Source organism: Oryctolagus cuniculus, chromosome 6 (assembly GCF_964237555.1).
Source record: "Oryctolagus cuniculus chromosome 6, mOryCun1.1, whole genome shotgun sequence".
Lineage (NCBI taxonomy): Eukaryota > Metazoa > Chordata > Mammalia > Lagomorpha > Leporidae > Oryctolagus > Oryctolagus cuniculus.
Genome location: NC_091437.1, coordinates 123,632,837 through 123,655,692, shown reverse-complemented (window position 1 = coordinate 123,655,692; position 22,856 = coordinate 123,632,837). Strand labels below are relative to the sequence as shown.

Below are 22,856 nucleotides of genomic sequence, written 5' to 3'. Positions count from 1 at the left end.
GTAAACCCATGGAAAGGAGGTCTCTGTCTCTCTGCCTTTCAAATAAATAAATACTAATTAAAATTAAAGCTAACAAATACTTTTAAACTGTCCTCAAAAGAGATTATTTCAGTATTTATTCTCACCAACAACATGCAATAGTCTCTGTTGTGGTTTCTGATTCAGGGGGCAAGGGTGCTGCCCTTGGCTCTGGATTTTTGACAAACACCACAGATGATTCTATGAGCCACCAGGGGTGCAGCATTGGCAGTGGACTCCAACCTTGAATCCAGGAACCCTCCCATGGGCCTCCACATCATGAGTCAAACGCCCCCAGCTCTCTTTTGGGCTGTAGCACCCTCTACTAACCAAGCCCCACGCACACACCCCTGACCATCTCCAGTCTGTCCTCTTTCCAAACGTAGTTCTGCTCTCATCACTGCCTCTCCCTGCAAGGATCCTGTAAGGTTTCCCAAGAGTCTCTGGCTGAAATGGGAAACCTTTAGTAAGACATGCACCACCTGCGCTCCAGCCTCACCTCCCCCTCTGCACTCTCCAAGACCCATCTGGGAAACCATTCCTCTCCCTGGAAGCCTCTTTCCCTACCATACCCCTTCTCTCAGTTAACCCTCCTCCAGGGGCCAGCATGGTGGCACCTGAAATGCCTGCATCCCATATGAGTACTGGTTCAAGTCCTGGCTGCTCCACTTCCTATCCAGTTCCCTGCTAATGTGCCTGGGAGGGCAGCAGAAGATGGTCCAATTGGCTGGGCCCCTGCCACTTATGTAGGAGGTCCAGCCTGAGTTCCAAGCTTTTGTGGCTAGCAATTGTGGCCATTTGGTGAATGAACCAGTTGATGGAAGATCTTTCTCTCCCCCTTCTCTCTAACTCTGTCTTTCAAATAAATTAATTTAAAAAAAACCAAAAAAAACAAAAAACAAAAAACCTCATCCAGCCCCTCCTGGCCTCCTGGCACAGGGTCTCAAAGCACCACACATTCTTATGGTGGTGGTGTTGAGTTGTAGTAGGACAACGGTTTCTGTGATCTCTGGATTTGTGTTCACCTCCTCACTGGGCTGTGACCACAGGACTCTGGTCTTCCAGAGACCACGCACTGTATCTGCCCTTCTCTGCTATCTCCAGCACCTAAACAAAACACCTGGCACATGACGGGACTCCAGAAAAGGCGGCTTTGATAAAAGGAAATATCCCCTTGGTTTTCTGCTCTGGAAATCCAAATTCATTAGACCTGTTGCACTGGTTTTAGTGCAGTGAGAACCCCATGGGGTGTAGGTGCTGGCAGGCATCTGGGCTCCTCCGTCCCACACACCTGCCTTGCAGAATGTACCACCATGGGGTGTCCCCAACCTGGGGACAATGGTGGTCATCCCAGTGAGGTGTTCACTCATCCAGTAAGTGTTGGGGCTCTTACTCCAAGCCAGCTACTACCCATATTGTGGGGGCTGGAAGGGACCTTAGAGATGAACTGGTCCAACCCCCTGGGAGAGGGAAGTGACTTCCCCAAGGTCCCCCCACCTGCAGAGGTGACTTGCCTTAGCTGTCCTGGGCAGAGGAGAGACTAGGTCACAAAGTTGTCACCTCTCTGTCTTCCAGTCTGGTTGCACATCCACCGATCATCCTAGCTCAACGTCTGCTTACATGGCCTGCTGGACCCTCAGAAGATAAAGGAAGAGCCCAGCTCACTCTAATCCACCTTTGGGTGAGACTTCTCATTCTCTAGGCTGCCACCTGCTCCCCTGGCACCACTCCTTCTCACATCACAACTCTTACCACTCGGAATGCATGATATGCCTTTAATACCAAGTTAAGGGGGCAGGCGCCGTGGGTCACTTGGTTAATCCTCTGCCTGCGGGGCCAGCATCCCATATGGGTGCCAGGTTCTAGTCCCGGTTGCTCCTCTTCCAGTCCAGCTCTCTGCTGTGGCCCAGGAAGGCAGTGGAGGATGGCCCAAGTGCTTGGGCCCTGTACCCGCATGGGAGACCAGGAGGAAGCACCTGGCTCCTGGCTTCAGATCGGCACAGCACCAGCCTTAGCGGCCATTTGGGGAGAGAACCAACAAAAGGAAGACCTTTCTGTCTCTCTCTCTCTCTCACTGTCTATAACTCCATCTGTCAAATAAATTTAAAAAGAAATACCCAGTTAAGATGCCAGTTAGGAGCCTACATTCCACATCAGAGTGCCTGGGTCAGATGTCTGGCTCATGCTCCCGAGTCCAGCTTCCTGCTGATGCAGCCTCTGGGAGACAGCGGGTGACAGCTCAAGCCACTGGGTTCCTGGGGTTGAGTTCCAGGCTCCTGGGGGCATTTGGGGAATAAACCAGCAGAAGGGAGCTCTCTCTCACTCTCTGTCTCTCAAATAAAAGTAATCACAAATATCTATTTTCCCTGGGGAACTTCATTTTTTTCAAGAGTTATTTTATTTATTTGAAAGACAGAGTTACAGAGAGAGGTAGAGACAGAGAGAGAGGTCTTCCATCCACTGGTTCATTCCCCAGATGGCCTCAACGGCCGGAACTACACTGATCCGAAGCCAGGAGCCAGGAGCTTTTCCAGGTCTCCCACGTGGGTGCAGGGGCCCAAGCACTTGGGCCATCTTCTACTACTTTGCTAGGCCATAGCAGGATCAGAAGTGGAGCATCCAGGACCAGAACCAGCACCCATATGGGATGCCAGCACTTCAGGCCAGGGCTTTAACCTGCTATGCCACAGTGCTGCCCCCCTCCCCAGGGAACTTGCAACTCTGTCAGAGCAGAAACCCCAGGGTTCCCAGCACCCAGCATGCTGCAGGCACACAGCAGAGTCTTGAAGAGACTAAGAATGAATGAGCCACAAGCTGAAGGGGGTCCCAGACCCCAGTTCAGAGGTGAGAGAGAAGACAGGCCCGGTTAGGGGGTTGTTGAAAGGGCCTGGGAGAAGTGTCAGGGGCAGGGAGAAGACCCCTTCTGAACCACACAGCAGCAGGCAGGGACCTGCCTTTAGCTGGAGCTCAGGATGTGGCCCAGTCCCCGGGGGGCCATGTCTGGCAGCCCCGCCCGCTGACACACTGAGCTCCCCACATCTGGATTATCCATCTGCTGAGTCACACACGCCTGCGGGGTGCCTGCGAGCTGACGTATTCCGTGGGCTCACACCTCTGCTGCAGTGACAGATGGCAATCCTGCGTCTGGAGTCTGGGACTCCACAGCCAAGCTTATTAAAACCAATCAGACCCCAAGAGAGAAAGCCACGGTGGTCGCCTGCCAAGAGGGTAACCAGAAGCCACCAGATGATCCCATTCCCCGACTTTGCTTGTAGTAACAGTAAGGGAGCCAACCTTTGCTAACTCAGGACGGCTTCTTGTCCAGCAACACAAGATGCAGCTGAACGGAGATGCTACTGCTGGAGGGCATCGCACACTGTGCAAAGATTTTGGGATCAGAGGACCCAAATTCAAGTCTTGGCTCTGCCACTGAGGCCCCCAGTCAAGAAGGCAGGGCCCTGCTGCACCTGTGTCCTTATAAGAAGAGATACTGGAGAGCAAGTGCGCTCCTTGCCGTCCTCCCCTCCCCACCCCCACCCATCCACGGGAGGACCCAGTGAGAAGTCAGCAGTCTGTGAGCCAGCAAGAGGGCCCCTGCCAGAGCCCAGCTATGCCACACCCGATCTCAGACGTCCAGCCCCCATAATCGTGAGAAAAGCCAGCTCTGTGGTTAAGAAACGGCACCCAGGCCATGGTATTTTGCTGTGACAGCGTGAGCAGACTAGGGCACTCCCTTCGGCTTGCTTAGGACGGCCTCAGCCCTAGGAGGCCAAGCTGGGGGGCCTCATGTCTGAACAGGCCTGTGCAGATCTGCCTGTGGTAGCTGGACCAGGAGGGCTGCCAGCCAGGAGCTGCCAGGGCCCTGCGGCTGAGGCTCAGATCCTCGTCGGCACCCTGCTCGGCCAGGAGAAGGGAGTCTCCCCAGGATAGCCCTTGGACCCTGAGCCTGACCCTCCTCCAGGGTAGTATGTTTCAGGGGCCCTCCAAGGAGAACAGGCCTGACCCTGGGGGATGCGCAGGGGATTCCCTGAGGCCTCTCCTCAGTGTGGGGGTGAGGGAGTGGGCGGGTTTTGGGGGAGTCTGTGTGTGAGGAGGCAAGGCCCTAACAAGGGCACCACTGATGGCACTGCAGGGGGTTAGGGCATTCTACACACTCACAAGCACTTCCGCCAGCGTCTCCTCCTGCGGAACAAACAACCCCAACCCTAGAAGAGGCAGCAGTGAACATTCCCAGCTTACAGACGGGCAGGCAGACCCCGGCAGGGCCATTTCCTGGCCTTGGGTAGCAGTGACAAGATTTCAGTGCAGTCCTGGGGCCCCCAGTCCAGTGTTCTCTCCCCTCTGCTGCAGCTTCTCAGAGGCATGCAAAGAGCCACAGGGTAAAGTGGGCAGGAGGGCGCTGGGAGCCGTGCACCGTCCCATCCCCTCAAGGCTGGGAGGTGGGGCAGGAGGAGCCATGTGCCCAGCAGGCAGGGAGGCAGAAAGTTCCCCACGGGGCAATATGAGAGTTGGGCTGGGACGGAGGCAAACAGGAATCCAGAAGATACAGGACAAGGCTTACCCAGAGACTAGGGGCCTCCCACTTTGGTGGAAGCAGGGGAGGCTTTGAAGAAGACCTGGGGCAGGGGTGAAGAGGCAGAGGAGTGCTTTTCCCACAGGCGCATTGCAAGCCTACGGCTGGAAATGTATTCTGGGAGACAGTAGGAGCCACAGAAGGTTATTGAGCAGGGAGTGGACCCTGTGCCAGGGGCTATGGGATAAAAAGACAGCTGGTCTCTGTCCATTCACTTTCTACTCACTTCACTTATATTGAGTCTCCCTTGGACCAGGCCCTGGAAACCCTGACTATAGATAAGACCTGGCTTCTGACCTCTGACCTCCAGGAGCTCACAGGCCCAGGGGCTGTGTGTTCCATGCACATCTGGTCTTTGTCTCAGGGAAACTTCTGCAGAGGGGAGAAGGCCTTTGAGCAGCCACTCCAGGTTGTGTCTCTAATGGCCCAAGGCCAGGACAGCTCCCAGGGAGATCTGGGCAATCAGAGCTTGGGGGTCAGGGAGCCAGGAGTGTGGGGCATGAGGATAGCAGTGCCCACTGCAGTCCAGGGCTCTGGGAACCTGGGCCTTCTCCCCATGCTTCAGAGAACTTTCTAGAAAGTGAGTGAATGGCTCTTCAGGCCAGCTGCCATGGAAGCTCCAAGTGGAGGGATGGCTGACTTTACAATGGCCAAGGCCCTAGCTGGCTCCCTCACCCACAGCCCAACAGACTTACACAAAGACGCCACCACGTCATGTGGCTGAGCTTGGGGCACCACATCTCCACGGGAAACCTGGCCTGCGACTGCAGGACAGGGTGGACAGACCGCATCATCCGGGCACACAGACAGTCGTGGACTGGCAGAGAGCTCCCCATGCAGCTGTCGGCCGGCGCGGGAAAAACGCGCCTCTCCCACCGGGTTCCCAAGGCTAATTCTTAGCCATCTGCTGACCCCACACGGTTGCGCACAGCCACATACAAAGCTCAAAATTTGCTGTTCACGGCATCCTCGGACATCCTCTCACAGCGATGAGGTCACTGTGCCGTTAGTTCCAGACACACTTGAAGTGAGAAAAGGAACAGCACTGAAAAGCGCCAAAGGCATAATCCAGATGTGAATCGGGATATGTGTGTGTGTGTGTGTGCGCGCGCGCTGGGCGGGAGGAGACATAAGGCTGGAAGGACAAAGAGCTGCCTGTGTTTGGAAGGGCCCATGAGGATTTCTTAGAAGTTCTGCAGCCATCGTTAGTGAGCTCTTGATTGTCACAGCAGAGAGGGACAGAGGAGGGGTATGCATCATGTAAGATGACAGAGAACCGCAACACACCCATGAACCCCCTCGCTTCCGGCACTGGGCGCAGTCAAACGTAGACGCAACACAACACAGCCACCTCCTTCTGCACCCCGGCCCCCAGTCCTTCCCCGCGCTGGCAGCAGCAGCAGTCTGGGAGCAGCGGGGCAGGGAGCCACCAGCAAGCCGTAACTTGGATAACCCCACGCAGCAGTCTGTCCCAGACTTGGGTAAGATTTTTCTCCCAGGCGGCACGGAGAGGCACACCCAGCTGTGCAGTCAGCTCGTCTGCCCGTGTGAGCGGATGACTTAAAAAGCTGGGTGAGCTGGGTTGTGGCCACAGTCGTACCCGTGCCCAGGGAACTTGGGCCTTGAGCCAGGAAGACAGCAGGACAGGGAAAGAAAATTACAGTCCTTTCCCTCCATTTCTGACCCTGTCACTCAAGATGACTACTTTTCAATTCCTTATCTTGGTCTACTTGGCAACACAAACGCAGGGCAGCAAACTCCGCAGCACTTCTGCGTGAAGGAAAGAAGGGGGTTTGGGAGTCTTTTTATTTTTTTAATGGAGACAGGAGTTGGGACCAGCTGCAAAGAAATGCAAGCCCCAGACACAAGGCTGCCGATGTCACCGGTGCTGCCAGACGCCCGGGTTCAGGGGGCAGGGAAAGCATGGCTCTGTAGCCTCTCCTTCCAGAGCTGACATTGGCGTCACACAGACAGAGTTCGTGTGTACTCATTTTAACTAGTCGGCCACCTCAGTGTCTTGACCTATTCTGAGCTGCAGCTTCCTTAGCTGTCACCAGCTGAGACAGTGCTTGCACGTGCCACAGTGCCTGGCACATGGCCAGCAGTTCATCAGCGCCCATGTGACTATTCTTGGGCATTGCGGGCTGCCTGGGGGTAGAGCGGAGTTGAGGACTACAGCTCTGGGTGGGCTGGTTGGCCCAGTGGTTAAGATGCTGGGTAAGGTGTCCACTTCTCATTTAGAGCACTTGGGTTGGATACCCTGCTTTGCATCTTAACTCCAGCTTCCTGCTAATGTGTCCCCTGGTGGCTCAAGTGCTTGAGTTCCCGCCCCCGACCTGGGAGACCTGGATTGCATTTCAGGGACCTGGCTTTGGCCCTGCCCAGTCCCAGCTGTCATGGGCATTTAGGGAGTGAACCCACAGATGTGGGAGTTCTCTCTCTCTGTCTCTTGCTCTGCCTCTTAAATAAACACATTAACAATGAAAAAAAGAAAAAGAAAGAACTAGAGCTCTGTCCAGCTGTAGACCAACAGCGAGGCAGACTGGAAATGGCCAAAAACCACTGCAAGGACTGGAGGAAAGAAACTGGGTGGCAGGGGGAGAAGCTGCCACCAGGGCTCGCTTGGTTAAGAGATGTAGCCACACACATTCTACCGAGGCAGGCACATGCCTGGGGCCAGCAGCGTCCCCACATGCCCTGAACCCCTGTGCCCCCATGCACTCACTTGCACAGGTCTTGCCATCACTGCGTAGCACGTGCCCCTCCGGACACTGGCAGGCGAAGGATCTGTCTGTGTTGACGCAGGAGTACTCGCAGCCGTGGTCGCTCAGCAGGCAGTAGTCCACCCCTGCAAAACCAAAGCCACGTGAGGGCCCTGGGTGATGAGGACGGAACCAAGTGCCCCCGAAGCCTCGCAGTGCCCACCACACCCTGGGGCTCTAGAGACGAGGGCAGAGGGAAGCCCTGTGCACTCGCGTGCATGATTCACTCCTCGGGCCAGCCCGTCCTTGCGAGAGCGTGGGGAGGGTACTCACGGGAGCAGGTCTTGAGGTCCTCGTTGATGAGGAAGCCTTCTGAGCACTGGCAGACGAAGGACTCCTCCGTGTTCAGACACAGCTGCTCACAGCCGTGGTCCTGCTGCGCACAGTGGTCCACCCCTATGTGGGTCACATACACAAAAACGTCAAAGAACCAGGTGGGGTGGGGGTCACGTGCCACCGGCCACAGGGACTGCAAACCAAACCCTCCCAGAGGCCGTAGGATCTCCAGGGGAGGTTTCACTCCATCCACAGCACTGGCTGCTCTGAAAAATCAGCCGAGCTTGCTTTCCTTGCCATCTCCCTGTTTGAAGAGTAAGGTGCATGCAACGCTAGGGATTGGACAGTGCTGTCCCTGGCACTGAGGACAGCGGCACTTGATGCCAGGGCCTTGGCATGCAGAACCTGCCAGCTCAGGGCAGCGCTGGGAGCAGGTGCAAGAACCACCGCACCAGGAGGAAGTGAGGCTCAGGGAGGGCAATGCACACAGCTGGCCGGCAGAGTGCTGCTTAGGTAGGAGGGTTCCGGCCTAAACCCTGCCTCTTCTAGTGCCAGGCTCGGAGAGCCAGACCTCTGTGCCCTGGTTTCCTGAACTGAGACACCAGCCGCATGGTGGTGCCTTCCCCTGGATGGGAATGTGGCTAGAGGAGTCGATCCTTGGAAGGCCTCCGGGACTGGAGCTGGCGAGCAGCAGCCGCCTCATGAACGCTTATTATTATCAAGTAGTGCTGAGTAAGAATTTATTGTATAATTTCATTCACTTTAGAAGTGGAAAAGAAAAAGGGTTTTTGTTTTGTTTTGCTTTGCTTACCCCTATCATCAGGACATCCAGATTCAGAAAACAAACCGGAGCCTAGGCCTGCTTGGGTGGCCCATTCTGGCACCCGACCACTGCACAGCTGGTCCCTGGGCCGGGAGCACAAAGGCCAGCGATCACACAGCTGTGATGGACAGGTCCCCCTGGGCGGCCCTGCGGGCTGCCTTCCAGATTTCCTTGATGGAGAAAAGGCAACCCCAGAGACTGGACAGTTATTGGAGGCCTTATGCGGGGCCATCGAGTGGGCCTTTTCTCTCCTGCAGGGCCTAGGACTAGAGCCTTCTGGAACATTCCATGGGTGGATGCCCCCCACTGCCAGCACTTGCATGCTCTTGGGAGCCACATCCCGCTTCTGCCACTTGCTGGTCACAGGACCCCAGGAAAGTGACTTGGGCTTTCCATGCACAATTTCCCCATCTTTAGGAATAAGGGCTGTGGTGAGGATGAGCAAGTTAGGGCACGGGAAGTGCTCCCAGCAGTGCCTGCATAGGGCGAGAGCCTTCTGAACGCCTGTCGTCCCTGTAACTTGGGCTTCCTGAGTCTGCGAGACACAAGATCTGGGCTTTCCCAGAGGACACCTAGGCAGAAATGGTCCAGCCTTTGAGCTCCTCTAAGCTCCCTAAGGCATGCTGGGAGTGAAAGGCTGGTGGACCCTGACCATTGGTGTAGCCTAGGCAGGCTCCACTGGGTCATGCCCAGCCTGTCCTGGGTTACCTGCCAGGGCGAGCAGCAGGCAGACCCCCACACCATTAGAGAAAGGCAGGACTCGCATGGGTGCATCAGTGGCAGGGAGTCTCCTGCTCCCTGTGGGGTTCTCATGGGGCTCAGACACATCTGGAGGTGAATCACAGGACGCACTCACTTTGGCTGCCATTTCCAAGCCCAGAAGCCCTTGGGCCTCTGATACCATCCTTAGAAAGCCTAGTGAGGCCCTCTGTACCCTGGGGCTCCTGCAGGGGAGCGAGAGCTCCTGAGGACGCCTCTACCTCCTGCTTCATCTGTGAAACTGCCCCTCCTGGCAGTCTGGGGTCCAAGCGCTCAACAGCTGCACTGTTCCCGCTCACAGTCTACGTCTGTCTCCACAGCCAGAGCAGATGTGCGGCTCGCCGGGCGGGCTTCCCCACAAAGGGCCCCTTCTGCATGGCCATGCTCCCTGGGGCCCCTGTTCCCAGCAGGCTGGGGTCACAGGGATCCCTCACAGCGCCCGTGCGCCCCCACCCCTGCTGTGCCTCATACATAGAACGCCACGGCCCCCTCCAGCTGGCACAGCCTGCAAGTTCCCATGTGCTTACATCACCGAGCGGAGCTCTGCTGTGGCTCCGACACAACACAACTAAGAAAAGCCAAAGCCTTCACAGAAAGTCCCACGCTCCTCAGCGCTGCCCCTGGAGCCCACAGCCTTCCAAGGCCTGGCCCTTCCAGCCTCTGGTCCCAGCCCAGGGCTGGGTGCTGGTCACTGTGACAGGTTCCAGGACATGAGTGGTTATCCCGGCTTGAGCAGGTAGCCTGCACCAGGACTAAGAGGTTGAAATGGGCCGTGGTGCCCCGAGCCGTGCTGGGGTATCAAGAACATTATCATCTCAGGTGGGAAGTTGAGGCTTGCTCACATACCTAGTAGATGGCAGAGCCTACATTTGATTTCAGGCCTGTCTGACTGAAATCAGCCAAAACTTCGTGTCTACCCCCTCAACAGTAAATAATATTAGCTAACACTTACTAGTGTTTGTGCCAGGCGGCACTGTTCTAAGTGACATACATCTAACGATTCTCTTAATCGTCATCATCCAAATTTTGAAGGAATAGTAGTAGAAATCTTCCCACTTGATGGATGATGGAACCGAGGGAAGGGAAGGCCCACGATGCCCATGGGAAACCCGGAAGTGCCTGGTTGCTGGGGAACCGGGGGCTGTGCATGGAGCCCGCGCCCCACGACCCCTGCCCGGGGTACACACTCACGGCTGCAGGTCTTGCCGTTGGGGTCCAGGCTGTAGCCCCGGCGGCAGCGGCAGTAGAAGCTCTCCTCTGTGTTGACGCATTCGTGCTCACAGCCCGGCTTGTTCAGAGCGCAGTAGTTGATCCCTGAGGGGAGAGAGGACAGCCCCTCCTCAGACTCTGGACTTCTCCCATGAGCCTCTCTGGTGAGAGCTGGAAGGTGCTGCCTGCCCAGGTGGCTCAGGACAGCAAACAAGGGCGTGGCCTGAGGGTGAGGGCCCAGTGTGGGCGGTGCAAGGGGCTGAGGATGCTGGAGTGGCAGAACCAGAGGGGGCTGGGCCTTGCCAGACACAGAATGGCGCAGGGGAGACTCTGGCTAGGTGGCTGGGGCCGGGAGTGCCGGTGGCGGTGGAAGGCCGGGCTGTGCCTTCCAGAAGAAGGCCTTGCAGTGGAAGGGAGAAGACAGGTGAACTTCAGTGAAGGTTCAGAAGTTGAAGGCTCTTCAGGACACAGAGAAATCAGGTGCTGTTCTCAGGGAGCTGCGTGAAAAGAGGAATCCAGACCAGAAGCGTCCCTGTGGATTCTCCCACATCGGTCTTGCCCTGCCGTGATGGCCCGACACTGAGCTGAGTGGATGGCCAAAGAGCAGAAGGCTGGGGGGAGGCCCTACTTCTCAGAAAGATGGCAAAGCTGAGAAAGTCCAGCAAGTCTGTTCCTCAAGTCAGTGTGTCTGTAGCGACCTCTGACAGTGACCTCGGACAGCACGAGGCAGAATAAACAAAAGCTCACCTTGGGGCCAGCGCCATGGCTCACTTGGTTAATCCTCCGCCTGCGGTGCCCGCATCCCATATGGGCAATGGGTTCTAGTCCCGGTTGCTCCTCTTCCAGGCCAGCTCTCTGCTGTGGCCCGGGAAGGCAGTGGAGGATGGCCCAAGTGCTTGGGCCCTGCACCCCATGGGAGACCAGGAAAAAGCACCTGGCTCCTGGCTTCGGATCGGCAAAGCGCCAGCCATGGCAGCCATTTTTGGGGTGAACCAATGGAAGGAAGACCTCTCTCTCTCTCTTTCTCTCTCTCACTGTCTATAAGTCTACCTATAAAAAAAAAAAAAAAAAAGCTGACCTTACAAAACAGCCAGCTACTTAGGGAAGTCCAAATGCTTAATCTTGCTCTGGGGAGAGTTCGACAGCTTCAGAATCATGAAACCGGAGGTGCCACGGCTGCAACACTGCCCCGGGAGGCTGCAGTTCTGTCCTCCAGGAGTAAGCTCCCCCCATCTTCTGCCAGCAGCTGGAAGCTGCATCATAACCAGTAGCGGGGAGCAATCCCTTTCCTGGTAGAAAGTTCTAACCACACACACATAGCGGGCTAGTAAAAGCAAATCAGATGAGCTTGTGGAGGGCCTTTGTGAGACTGGTGTCGGGGGAAAGGCCATTACTGACATCACTGGCCGGGCTGGATCCGTTTGACTGCACACCATTGTTCTTTTCCTGGGGACGTGGCAGACACTGCTGGTTGTCTTGCCAACAACCATTATCCCACAACCTCCAAGGCATGAATCATGGCTGATCTAAGTCAGTCTGGCAACCATGTTCCCTTTTGTAAGAGGTTGGTCTAAGGGTGGGGATGTGCCCTAGTTCTTGCTATGAAAGCATAAAGTTTACTGGGGTCCCCAAAGAAAAACCTTCCTTCTTGAAAAGACAAAGGTGTCTGAAGAGATAGATATGACTTTCTGTCCTCTTTCTCTTCTGCCTTTGAGAAGAGTAGTATAAAGATATGATGCATGGTGCTGCAGCAGCTGTTTTGTAGCCATGAGGTGACAAGCCTGAGGATAAAAGTCAACATGCTTTGCCAAAGTAGGACAGAAAGAGTCTGGGTTCTCAAAAGCATCACTGAGTCACTGAGTCAACCCTGGGACCAACCATCTCTGACCTTGTTAGGTAAAAAGTAAACGTCCTTGTGACTTTAATTGGATTTTCTGTTTTCTGTGACCATAAAGCATCATAACTAATCCAAGGGGAAAGATTGGAAACCATAAAGTAACAGAATGGTCGCATTTTTATTTACCCCCAAAAATTATCTGAGGAAGCTCACATATACAAATCAGCTGATGACCTGACACAGATCCCGCTCTTGCTTCACTGGCTCCCCTGGCCCTGGCTAACTTCTACCTCCCTCCACGGGCAGCCCGATAGCACTGCCTCACCCTCCGGGACCTCTGGGCTGAGCTCAGTTTTTTCTACAGGGCCTGGCCTCTCTTTCACAGCACTCATCACCATCGGTGGTTTCGAAGCATTTTTGGTTTGAGGGATGCTTCGATACCTGTTTCTCTCACTAGACCACGAGTTTCAGGTTTTTTTGTGTGTGTGTGTTTCTCGCCATTCAGGGCAGTCCAAAAGCAACATCAAGAATGATAACTGCATTTCTCAAGCTTCTGCTCAAGCTAATGGGGTCAGTCCCGCGTGGGATGCTGCCCTGGGGCCCCTCCTAGGCAGCCAGGCCAGCCCCGGATTCTGTGCTTGGCATCACAGCCACAATAACTCATGCCTTAAACCCACGACAACACTCTCCAGGCAGAGTAACTGCCCAGATGGGGAGAAAGGCCAAATCCTAGCCAAGAGCCGTTTCTTCTGCAGGATTCTGGATTGAATTTTTTAATTTTCAGTTTAATTGGATGACATCAAATTCCTTTGAAAAATAGATTTCTTATTAGATTTGAAAATAGCCCACATCCATCATCTACCAACCTCACACTAAATGCAAACAGCTCTACCCTGAGCTCAAGATTTGTGAGGCTCGGATCACTACAGAGACCTCAGACTCCTGATAACAACTTCCAGATTTGAAACCCCATTTCTTCCTTCCCTCTTCCATGGAAGGCTCTGGAGAGGCCGTGAGCACTCACTTCCGTGTACAGCTGTCTGCCATAAGCATCCATCGCGAGCTTCGAGTCAGCGGCAGCTCTGGGAGGCTGACCTCAGGGAGCAGGGCGGGGCTCACAGCAAAGACAATGGAAAATGTGGCAGTCCGGCAAGGCGCTGGGAGGAGGGCTGGCGAGGACACTGGCTTCGGGGAACAAGTTCCATTTTGCTTGGATGCAAACGTGGGGCACCTGGCTAGAGAGGACATGCAGCCATGACCACTGACTCTCCATGAGTGAGTGTTAGGGACCCTGCCCGGCGTCCGGGCCTGCAGCGGTCCCATCAGTGCGAGCCAATTTGTGGTGGCCAAACCACTCCCAGATGGCTGCTTCCTCTCTACTCTCTCTGGTGTGCTCAGCCCCCCTCCTCCCTAGATGATGGACCGAGCATTGCCTCCACGCTTCTCTAGTTCCAAGCAGGCAGGGTGTGCAGGGAGGGAGTGCCCGAGGGCCAGGGGGGCCTCAGATGATTGGTAGGACATGCAGAGCTTCAGGCAGATCTCCTCTACGCATGGCCACATGCCTAACTTACCCCCACCCCCATCTCAGCCCCACTCCCCAGTTAACACACGATGAAGCTTGCAACCCGAATGAGTGTCTGAGTTGAACCAGACCTAATTATCCCCTCCACGAAATGGCTCTGGGGCCACAAATGAGTCCTCCTGCGAGTGATTTTCCCTGGTGTGATCCGCCCCTGACATACTCACCCCTAGAAAGAGGTGTAAATAGCAGAGAGAGGAGTGACCAGGCCAGAAGAGCCAGCCCTCCCACACCCTGAGGCATGTGTGGTCTCACGGAAACTATTCCATGTAATTCTTTAATTCTTTTCATATTGTGATTGCTCTCAATTAAAATTCCCATTCAATGCCTGTGTGTTTCCAGGGTTTATATGCAGGCAAGGCGGTGGGAAATATCTCTTCTAGGAGAAGCTCAGTTGCGAAATAGAGGCCATGCAGCCATGTGCCAACACACAAGGGTCAGCACTTACTAGAATGAGCATGTATGTCAGTCTGTGCTGTAAACAGTGTCACCTGTCTGGACCCGGCTGTACAGCCCACTGGGCTTTTCAAAAAGCAAGTACAGTGCGACCTCTGAAAACGCAGTCCTGCATGCTGACCCCTGCTGTACACACTGCCGGGAAGAAGTGGGTGACGGAGCACGTGGGGGATACAGCCCTAAATAGAAGCTCTGGAGAGTTCTGATGGATATCGTCAGGAGAGCACAAACAATCCGGCATGTCTAAATTCACAAAATCCACAGCTTGCCTGCTAACAGGCCACCTTTCTAAGGAGATGGAAGTACTCAAGTAACAGTTGCAATTTCTCCAGATGCTACATCTCAGAGAGATTCACTTACTCCCCCATTCGTCCATTCAGCACACATCCTGCTGCACTGATGCACACCAAGCACTCTTTGAGCTGTTGGGGATGGAGCAAGGAGAAGCAGGCCAACACCTCTGTCCTGTGGGCCTCCCCCTTTGGGGTCTGTGCTCTGGGTCCCGGTCAGGCCTCTTGTGTGCCAGATGCAGGCATGTGGGCTACCCAGAACATCCTCACTATCCTCCGGCTGACACCCAGCACCCTTGAATGTGCTGGGGTACCCCCAGAGTCTCATCTTCCTTCTTCCTTCCAACCAAAGAGGACAGAGCTGTGATGTCCCACCTCCTGGCAGCCACTGAGTGTCTGATCTCGAAGGATGGAAACAATCACCCTCTTTTGCCTCCTGTCTATGGGCTCAGCCTCTTCTGCCTCCAAATCCTAAACACACACTGTGGGCTAAGGAAGAGTGCATCATCATTTCCAAAAGGTGGGAGTGTCAAGTGTGGGTGGGCCCTGCCTTTGCTCAGTGACTCTGGTCAGATCCAGGGGATTCACTCTTGAAAACTCATTCTCATAATAGGCTGTAATACAACAGAAAGCAAGCCCGGAGGAGGCTCGAGTGAGCCAAAAGCAATAGAAAAGGGCAGTGTGATGCTGGGAGACCCAAATGCTGAGTCCGTCTTGGCTGTGGTTTGCAAGGAAAGGACGAGTAGGTGGAGGAGTGCTTAGTGGGACAAGGCCTCCCCAGCACCCAGCGAGACTCACGGCGGCACGTCTTCTTGTCTGGATTCAGGGTGAAGCCCCTCAGGCAGCGGCAGGTGTAGGAGTGGTCTGTGTTGACACACTCGTGCTGACAGCCGTGATTAAGCGAGGTGCAGTAGTCTATCTCTGCAAAGAAGGAAAAGCGTGGGACTGCTGAACAGGACGAGAAAGCTAGCACAGGAGCACCAAGGGACTCCCAGTCTTGCTTTTTCCTAACCAGGTGAGATCTCAGGACCCCCGAGACTTCTGACATGAAGAGCTCTCTCAATAGAGCTGTTCCCAGGCTTAGGGATACGGCCAACGCCCTAGGACCCAGACCTTTTTAGACACATTACAAAATGTTTTGCAACAAATTAATTTGTGAACATGCTTTCCTTGTCTTGGTTCATACACACTGGCTGTTGTTTGCCAGATTACAGGCTGGGAAGAGAGCGTTTAGTGTTTAATGGAATGGATGCAAATAAAAACATTCCCGAAGTCAAACTCCAAACCACCTCAACTCCTCAAGCGTGGAGCCAAACAGTAGGATGAAGAATCATACTCTGGGAGAAATAAACACTCAGATCCAACCCCACCCCCGCCACCTCCCTGAAGGCAAGTGCACAGAATCGGAGCTTTCAACTCAAGATTTCCATCAGAGAAGGATATGATTTTGAGGATACACTAAACCAAGATATTCAGGAAAAAAAGCGGGTTTCAAGGAACTTATAATGGAATTTTGCTTCTGTATTTTTCAGTATGGAAAGAGACTGTCCTAATGGAGGGTCTGAGTGACTTATTTTGCTATAGTGGAAATTGGACACATTGGTTAAATTATTTGACATTTAAGTGGCTTTTAAGAAGTCTGTTTTGATAAGGTTTTTTTTTTTTTTTTTTTTTTTTAGAGGGAGACAGAGACAGAGAGATCTTCCATCTGCTAGTTCACTCCCCAGATGGCTGCAACAGCCAGGGCTGGGCCAGACCAAAGCCACGAGCCAGGAGTTTCATCTGAGTCTCCCACATGGGTGCAGGGGCCCAAGGACTTGGGCCATTCTCCACTGTTTTCCCAGGCACATTAGCAGGGAGCTAGATTGGAAGTAGAGCAGCCAGGACATGAACCAATACCCAGATGGGATGTTGGCACCACAGGTAGCAGCTTTACCTGGTATGCCACAGTGCCAGGCCCAGTTTGTATTAAGGAACATATTTGTATTATGTATATAATTTTTATAATGATAAGAGGTTTTGGCCTCCATAAGGAAACATACCAAAAAAAGGGAAAAGCATACAATACTCGAAAGGAAAAACAATGAGAAGATGCCAATTTGCCCAGTCTAAAGTCATGGAAATCTTAAACACATAAAAGCGGACAGAGCAGTACAGCAAATTCACATGTAGATTCAAGGGAGTCAATCCACGGCTGTTCTTCTCTCTTCTGTACCCCACCCTCCAGATTCTCGTCCCATAGTACTTTAACGCAAACCCCAGACATTATGTCATCTTATCCATGTTTCATAATGTAGCTTTAAAAGACCAGGACTCTTTAAAAAAAAAAACATAACTGCATTAACCATAATCACATAAAGAGGCACTGAAAAGAACTGTCATTTGGAAACTATCTCAAACTTAGAAAAAATTGCAAATATAATGACAGTACAAGAAACACCTATATGCTGTTTACTCAAATTCACCTAATTGCATTTTCTTGATTATTCAGTCATCTCTCAATTATTTGAGAGCAAATTATCTATGTCTTCATTTTTGTCCCTTAAATACATGGTGAGCTTCCTAAGGGAAAGGATATTCTCTAAAAAAAAAAAAAAAAAAAAAAAAAAAAACCGGAGGGGAGGCATTCTGTTACATAACCACAATTCTGTTACATAACCACAATGTAGTTATACACATCATAAATTTACATTGATCTACTTTTTTTAAAAATTTTATTTATTTATTTGAAAAGCAGAGTTACAGACAGTGAGAGGGAGAGACAGAGAGAATTGGTTCACTCCCCAGATGGCCACAACAGCTGGAGCTATGGCAATCTGAAGCCAGGAGCCAGGTGCTTCCTCCTGGTCTCCCATGTGAGCATAGGGGCCCAAGCACTTGGACCATCTTCTACTGCTTTCCCAGGCCACAGCAGAGAGCTGGATCAGAAGAGGGACAGCTGGGACTAGAACCAGCACCCATATGGGATGCTGGTACCGCAGGTAGAGGATTAACCTATGGCGCCACAGGGCTGTCCCCCACTGATACACTTTTAATAATCGATTACCCAAACTGTAATCCGTCAGTCGATCTAATAATGTTCTTTACAACATTTTCCACCAACCAAGAAGGATCTTGTCCAGGATCAAGGATTGTATTTTGTTTTTGTATCACCCTGCTTCCTTCAATCTAGAACCATGCTACCTGATGTGGCTACTTAAAATACTAAGACTGATTAAAATTAAATTAAGAATTCAATTCCTCAGTTACACTGGCAGCATCTCAAGTGTCCAATAGCCACATGTGGCTTTTGACTTCTATCTTCCTTTTTGAACATGCTTATTTGTTTTACTTGAAAGGCACAGCAATAGAGAGAGGCAGGTAGAGAAATCTTCCATCTGCTGCTTCATTTAACAAATGCCCACAACAGCCAGGGCTGGACCAGACTAAAGCCAGATGCCAGAAACTCCATGCAGGTTTTAGGTTTCTTACAGGGGTTGCAGGGTTCCAAGCACTTTGGTCACATCTGCTATCTCCCAGAATGCATTAGCAGGAAGCTGGACTGGAAGTGGAAGAACCGGGACTTGGAGTGGCACTCTGAGATGAGATGGGTATATCACCAGCAGTGGCTTAACCCTCTAGTCACAACAACCCCCCCTAGTCTGCTGCTTTTTAATGCAGAATAGTATTTCATTATATGATTCTACTACAATTTGTTTATCTACTCACCTGCTGCTGGGCATTTGAGATGTTTCTGGATTGGGGCTAGTGTAAATAAGGCAGCTATGAACATTTATGGACAAATTTTTGAGCGGTCATATGCTTTCATCTCTCTTAAGTAGCTAGAGGTAAAATGGTTGAGTCATAAGGTAAATGTATGCTTAACTTCTTAAACAGTCTCACTGAAGCTTATGAGAATTCCATTTGTTCCACAGCCTCATCAGTTGGTAATTTTAGCCATCCTGGTGGACGTGTAATCGTTATGTCATTATGGTTTCACTTTGCATTCTTCTAATGACTAATGTTGTCAGATGTATTTTCCTATGCCCATTTCCTATCTCCATATATTCTTTGGCAAATCTTTAGTTCATTTTTATTGCGTTGTTTATCTCTTTTTAGTGGTGATCATTGTTGCAGCGGTTCAGATACCACTTAGGAAATAGCCATCCCATATGAGAGTGCTCTTGGGTCCCAGCTCTGCTTCACACCAATGCACACCCTGGGAGACAGCAGGTGATGTCTCAAGTACTTGGGTCCCTGCCACTCACAGGGGAGCTAAAGATTGAGTTCCAGCCTCCTGGCTTCAGTCTAGCCTGGTCCTGGCTGTTGCAGGCCTTTGGAGCCCGAAGCAGCAGATGGAAGCTCTCTCTCTGTCCATTTCTCTCTTATTGACTTAAAAAAAAGATTCCTTATACATATATTCTAAGTACAGGTCCTTTGTTGGATATAATGCTTTACAAATATTGTCTCCCAGTCTGTGGTTTGTTTTTTCATTTTAGTAATGGTATATTTTTTTTAAAAAAATATTTAAAAAAAAATAATTTGAAAGGCAGAGTTACAGAGAGAAAGGGAGAGAGACAGATCTTCCATCTGTTGGTTTTCTCCTCAAATGGCCAAAATGGTCAAGGCTGGGCCAGACCAAAGCCAGGAGCCAGGAGCTTCTTCCAGGTCTCCCCACATGAGTGAGGGGTCCAAGCACTTAGGCCATCTTCTGCTTTTTTCTCAGGTGCATTAGCAGGGAGCTGGATTGGAAGTGAAGCAGTCAGGACTCGGACTGGTGCTCTTATGGGATATCAGCAATGCAGGCAGAGGCTTTACCTGCTACACCAGCACTGTGGTGTAGTGGGTAAATGATATCTTTTGAAGAACAAGTATTTTAATTTTAATGAAGTTCAATTTATTGAGTTTTGATTTTTAAACTTTGTATTTTCTCCTGTCCTACTTAGGACACCTTTGCCAAACCCAGGATTATTAAGAGCGCCCATATTTTCTTCTAGAATGTTCATAGTTTTTACTCTGACATTTAAGTTTAAAATCTATTTCAAGTGCATTTTTAAATATGGTGTGAGTTAAGGGTCAATTTCCATTGTTTGTCCCATGGAAATCCAACTGTTGCAGCATTATTTGACTAAGATATTGACCTTTCCTCATTGAATTGTGTTGGCATGTTTATTAAAAATCATTTTGGCTCTGCTTCTGATCCAGTTCCCTGCTGATGTGCCTGGAAAAGCAGCAGAAGATGGCCCAAGTGCTTGGGCCCCTGTCATCCATATCGGAGACCAGGACGGAGTTCTAGGCTCCTGGCTTTAGCTTGGCCCACCCCTGGCCATTGAGGTCATTTGGAGAGTGAATCAGTAGAAGGAAGACTGCTCTCTCCCTTTGTCTTTCTTTGTCACCCTGACTGTCAAAATAAATAAATACATCTTTTTTTAAAAGGCATTAAAAGCAATTTTAAATAGTAAAATACATTTTTATAAAAAGGAAAGAAAAATCATTTCTTCTTGTATGTATGGGACTGTTCCTCTATTTCTGACTCTTTGTTCAAATTTTGACATATACATGTGATAGAACATTATTCAGACATTAATGTTTTTGTTAACATATAAAGGATATGCCAAAAAACCTCATGACTTAATGTTATACTGTATGATTTCAACTGTATACAAATATATCAATATGCATACATTTTTTAAAAGTCTGGAGAAAAATGTAGCAAAATTGATACTCACAATGGTTATCTCTGGGTGATGTACTCACAGATTATCTTAAACACTTCTAATGAACCAGTTCTTTACAATGGAACTGTATGTCTTTTGTGATCAGAAAAAGTATCAAAAATAAATATACACATTCATAATTGTGAAATCAGTTGCCACGGAAAATAGCAGAAATAATATCGAAGAAGGAGCAGGGTTGGGGGGCAGAGATTTGGGGAAGAAAATAATGGGGAACATTACTGAGAAGTATATATTTGAGTAGTTTCAGATGTCTACATTCCAAAACAAAATACAGGTAGCAAAGTGAGTATAGAGGAGTAACTACAAGCTGACAGCTATTACTGAAATTTGGAGAGAGGGGAACCAAATGGATGACTGTGGACAAGGCGGGTTGCATGTCCTAGGGACCACAGTGCCTCCATCACAGTCTCTCACTGCATCCTAGTCATAGAGGCTTCCCTGAGATTGCTCACTGTTCCTGTCTCAGGGCCTTTGCACTTGAGCACTGTTCCCTCTACCTCAAAGATCTCTTGATCTCACCTCCTTAAGGTCTTTGACCTCATGTGACTTCCTTGTCGAGACCTGTAATCTTCTCTTACCCCATTTCAATGAAGTGTAAGCTTCAAGAACGGAGAGTTTTTGTTTTATTTACTGCGGTAAACTCCATGTCTCCCATTACATCTGGCACATAGTAGATCGATGCTTCACAAACATTTGTTTAATGAACAAATGCTTACTGATATTACTCTTAATGGAATGTTTTGTGAGGGCCTCTATGTATAAACAGTGTACAACAAAAAAAAAAAAGAAAGAAAGAAAGAAAGGAAGAAAGAAAGAAAACAAAAACACTCCACGGAGTCATGAAGAATGGAAGATAGCTCTCAGGCACTGCCTTAAAGCTTCCCCCACGAGGATACTTAAAATCCTCCTAGGAGGACCTCAGCTCAGTGATCCGAATGCTCTGGGTACAGACACTGAGCCAATTACAAACCCATTCAATCATTCTTTTATTCAGCACACATTTCTCCATTGGGCCTGCAAGGCAAGGAGCTCTCTCTAGCAAATTGGTCCAATGCCTATTAAAGTCTAGATAGTTGCGACCACATTTTCCACGCCTGGCTAATCTATGAAGTGAAAAAAGTGAGTCTGATATGACTCATTCTTAGTGACCACAAACAATGCAAGAAGTTCAGTTTGTTCCATTGAGCTCTAAATGCAAAGAGAGAGATAGCAGCTCAGTCTAGGGAATCACTTTCCAAGAGTCAGAGCTGCACGAAGGGGAATGAACTGCCATGCAGTGCAGTGAGAGAGCAGGCAGGGGGTGAATTAAAGGGCAGGTTGGATGATGGCACCTTGGGGACATCGTAGGATGAACAGCTGGCCGAGAACTAGGTTGAACTTCAAGGCCTCCTCCAGCCAAGAGTCTTTGATTCATACACAACAGCCCTCAAAAAGCAAGTGGCATATGAGGGAACTTCAAAAAGCTCATGGAAAATGGAATTCATAGATAAATTCAAAATGCAAGCACTCTAAATCTTAAAAAAGAGATACATTTATTTTGATACAAAAGGTTTTGAAATCTGTATCTACAGGAAATCTTCAAAAAGGTCATGGAAAATGCGTAATATAAAGAAATTATGCATGGATTTAAAATGTTTTTCCCACCAAAATAAATTGGTCCTTTAATTCTGTTTTCTGCAGATTTGTAAAAGTCCCCCCATATTGCAGGCTGTAGGGCAGCAGTGGGGCTCAGCAAGATGCATATGTCTTGGCCAGAAAGTCTGACAATCGGCATCTTCTAGTTCTCCTGTTGCTGATTTAGTATAAAATTATTTCCCTCTGTGTTTCCTTTCTTTAAAAAAAAAAGATTTTATTTATGTATTTGAAAGGAAGAGTTACAGAAAGAGAGGGTGAGACAGAGAGTGACCTTCCATACACTGGTTCACTCCCCAAATGGCCACAACAGCTGGGGCTGGGCGAGGCTGAAGCCAGGAGCCAGGAGCTGCATCCTGGTCTCCTAAGGGGGTGCAGGACCCCAAGTACTCGGGCCATCCTCCACTGCTTTCCCAGGCACACTGCAAGGAACTGGACCAGAGTGGAGCAGCCTGGACATGAACTGGCACCCAAATTGTATTCCAGTGTTATAGACAGTTTAATCCACTATGCAACAATCCAGCCTTGTGTTTCCCTTTTAATATGAGGACCAAATAAATATTCATTCAGTGCCTCACTCTGTGCAAAAACCTCCCACTTGAAAAATAAAGTGGAAATGTCAACCTAGTTATCAATGGAGTCTGAAAATCAATGCTTGTAATGACCTCAAGACAGTAAACAGTAAATGGCAACAGGCAAAATATGGTGTCCCCAGTAGCCTTTATCCATCATTTCTGTATCAGATGACCAAGCATCAGACCTGAAATCCAGTCTCCTTGATACCAAAGACACAAATCCCCTCCAATGGACTGAAGTTCTCTACTTACCTTTCTTGTGAAAAGACCATGCACAGCTCAGAGTGTCCTTTCCCACACTTGGGCTAAGAGTAAGGGTTCTGGGGCTGGCACTGTGGCTGCCTTAGTGG

General features: G+C 50.5%; 1 protein-coding gene across 5 annotated transcripts in view; it reads right to left on the bottom strand.

The window, feature by feature from the left end:
- Nucleotides 1-22,856, bottom strand: part of MATN2 (matrilin 2) — a 153,597-nt gene that overhangs the window by 18,684 nt on the left and 112,057 nt on the right. For 4 of the 5 annotated variants that reach the window (XM_070075336.1, XM_070075338.1, XM_070075335.1 and 1 more), the window contains exons 7-10: nt 15,381-15,503; nt 10,403-10,525; nt 7,627-7,749; nt 7,317-7,439 (exon numbers count right to left, since the gene is read on the bottom strand). In XM_070075336.1, the coding sequence (XP_069931437.1) occupies nt 7,317-7,439; nt 7,627-7,749; nt 10,403-10,525; nt 15,381-15,503 (492 nt within the window). The remainder of the gene's footprint in view (nt 1-7,316; nt 7,440-7,626; nt 7,750-10,402; nt 10,526-15,380; nt 15,504-22,856) is intronic. The other variant, XM_070075339.1, reaches the window with a different exon arrangement.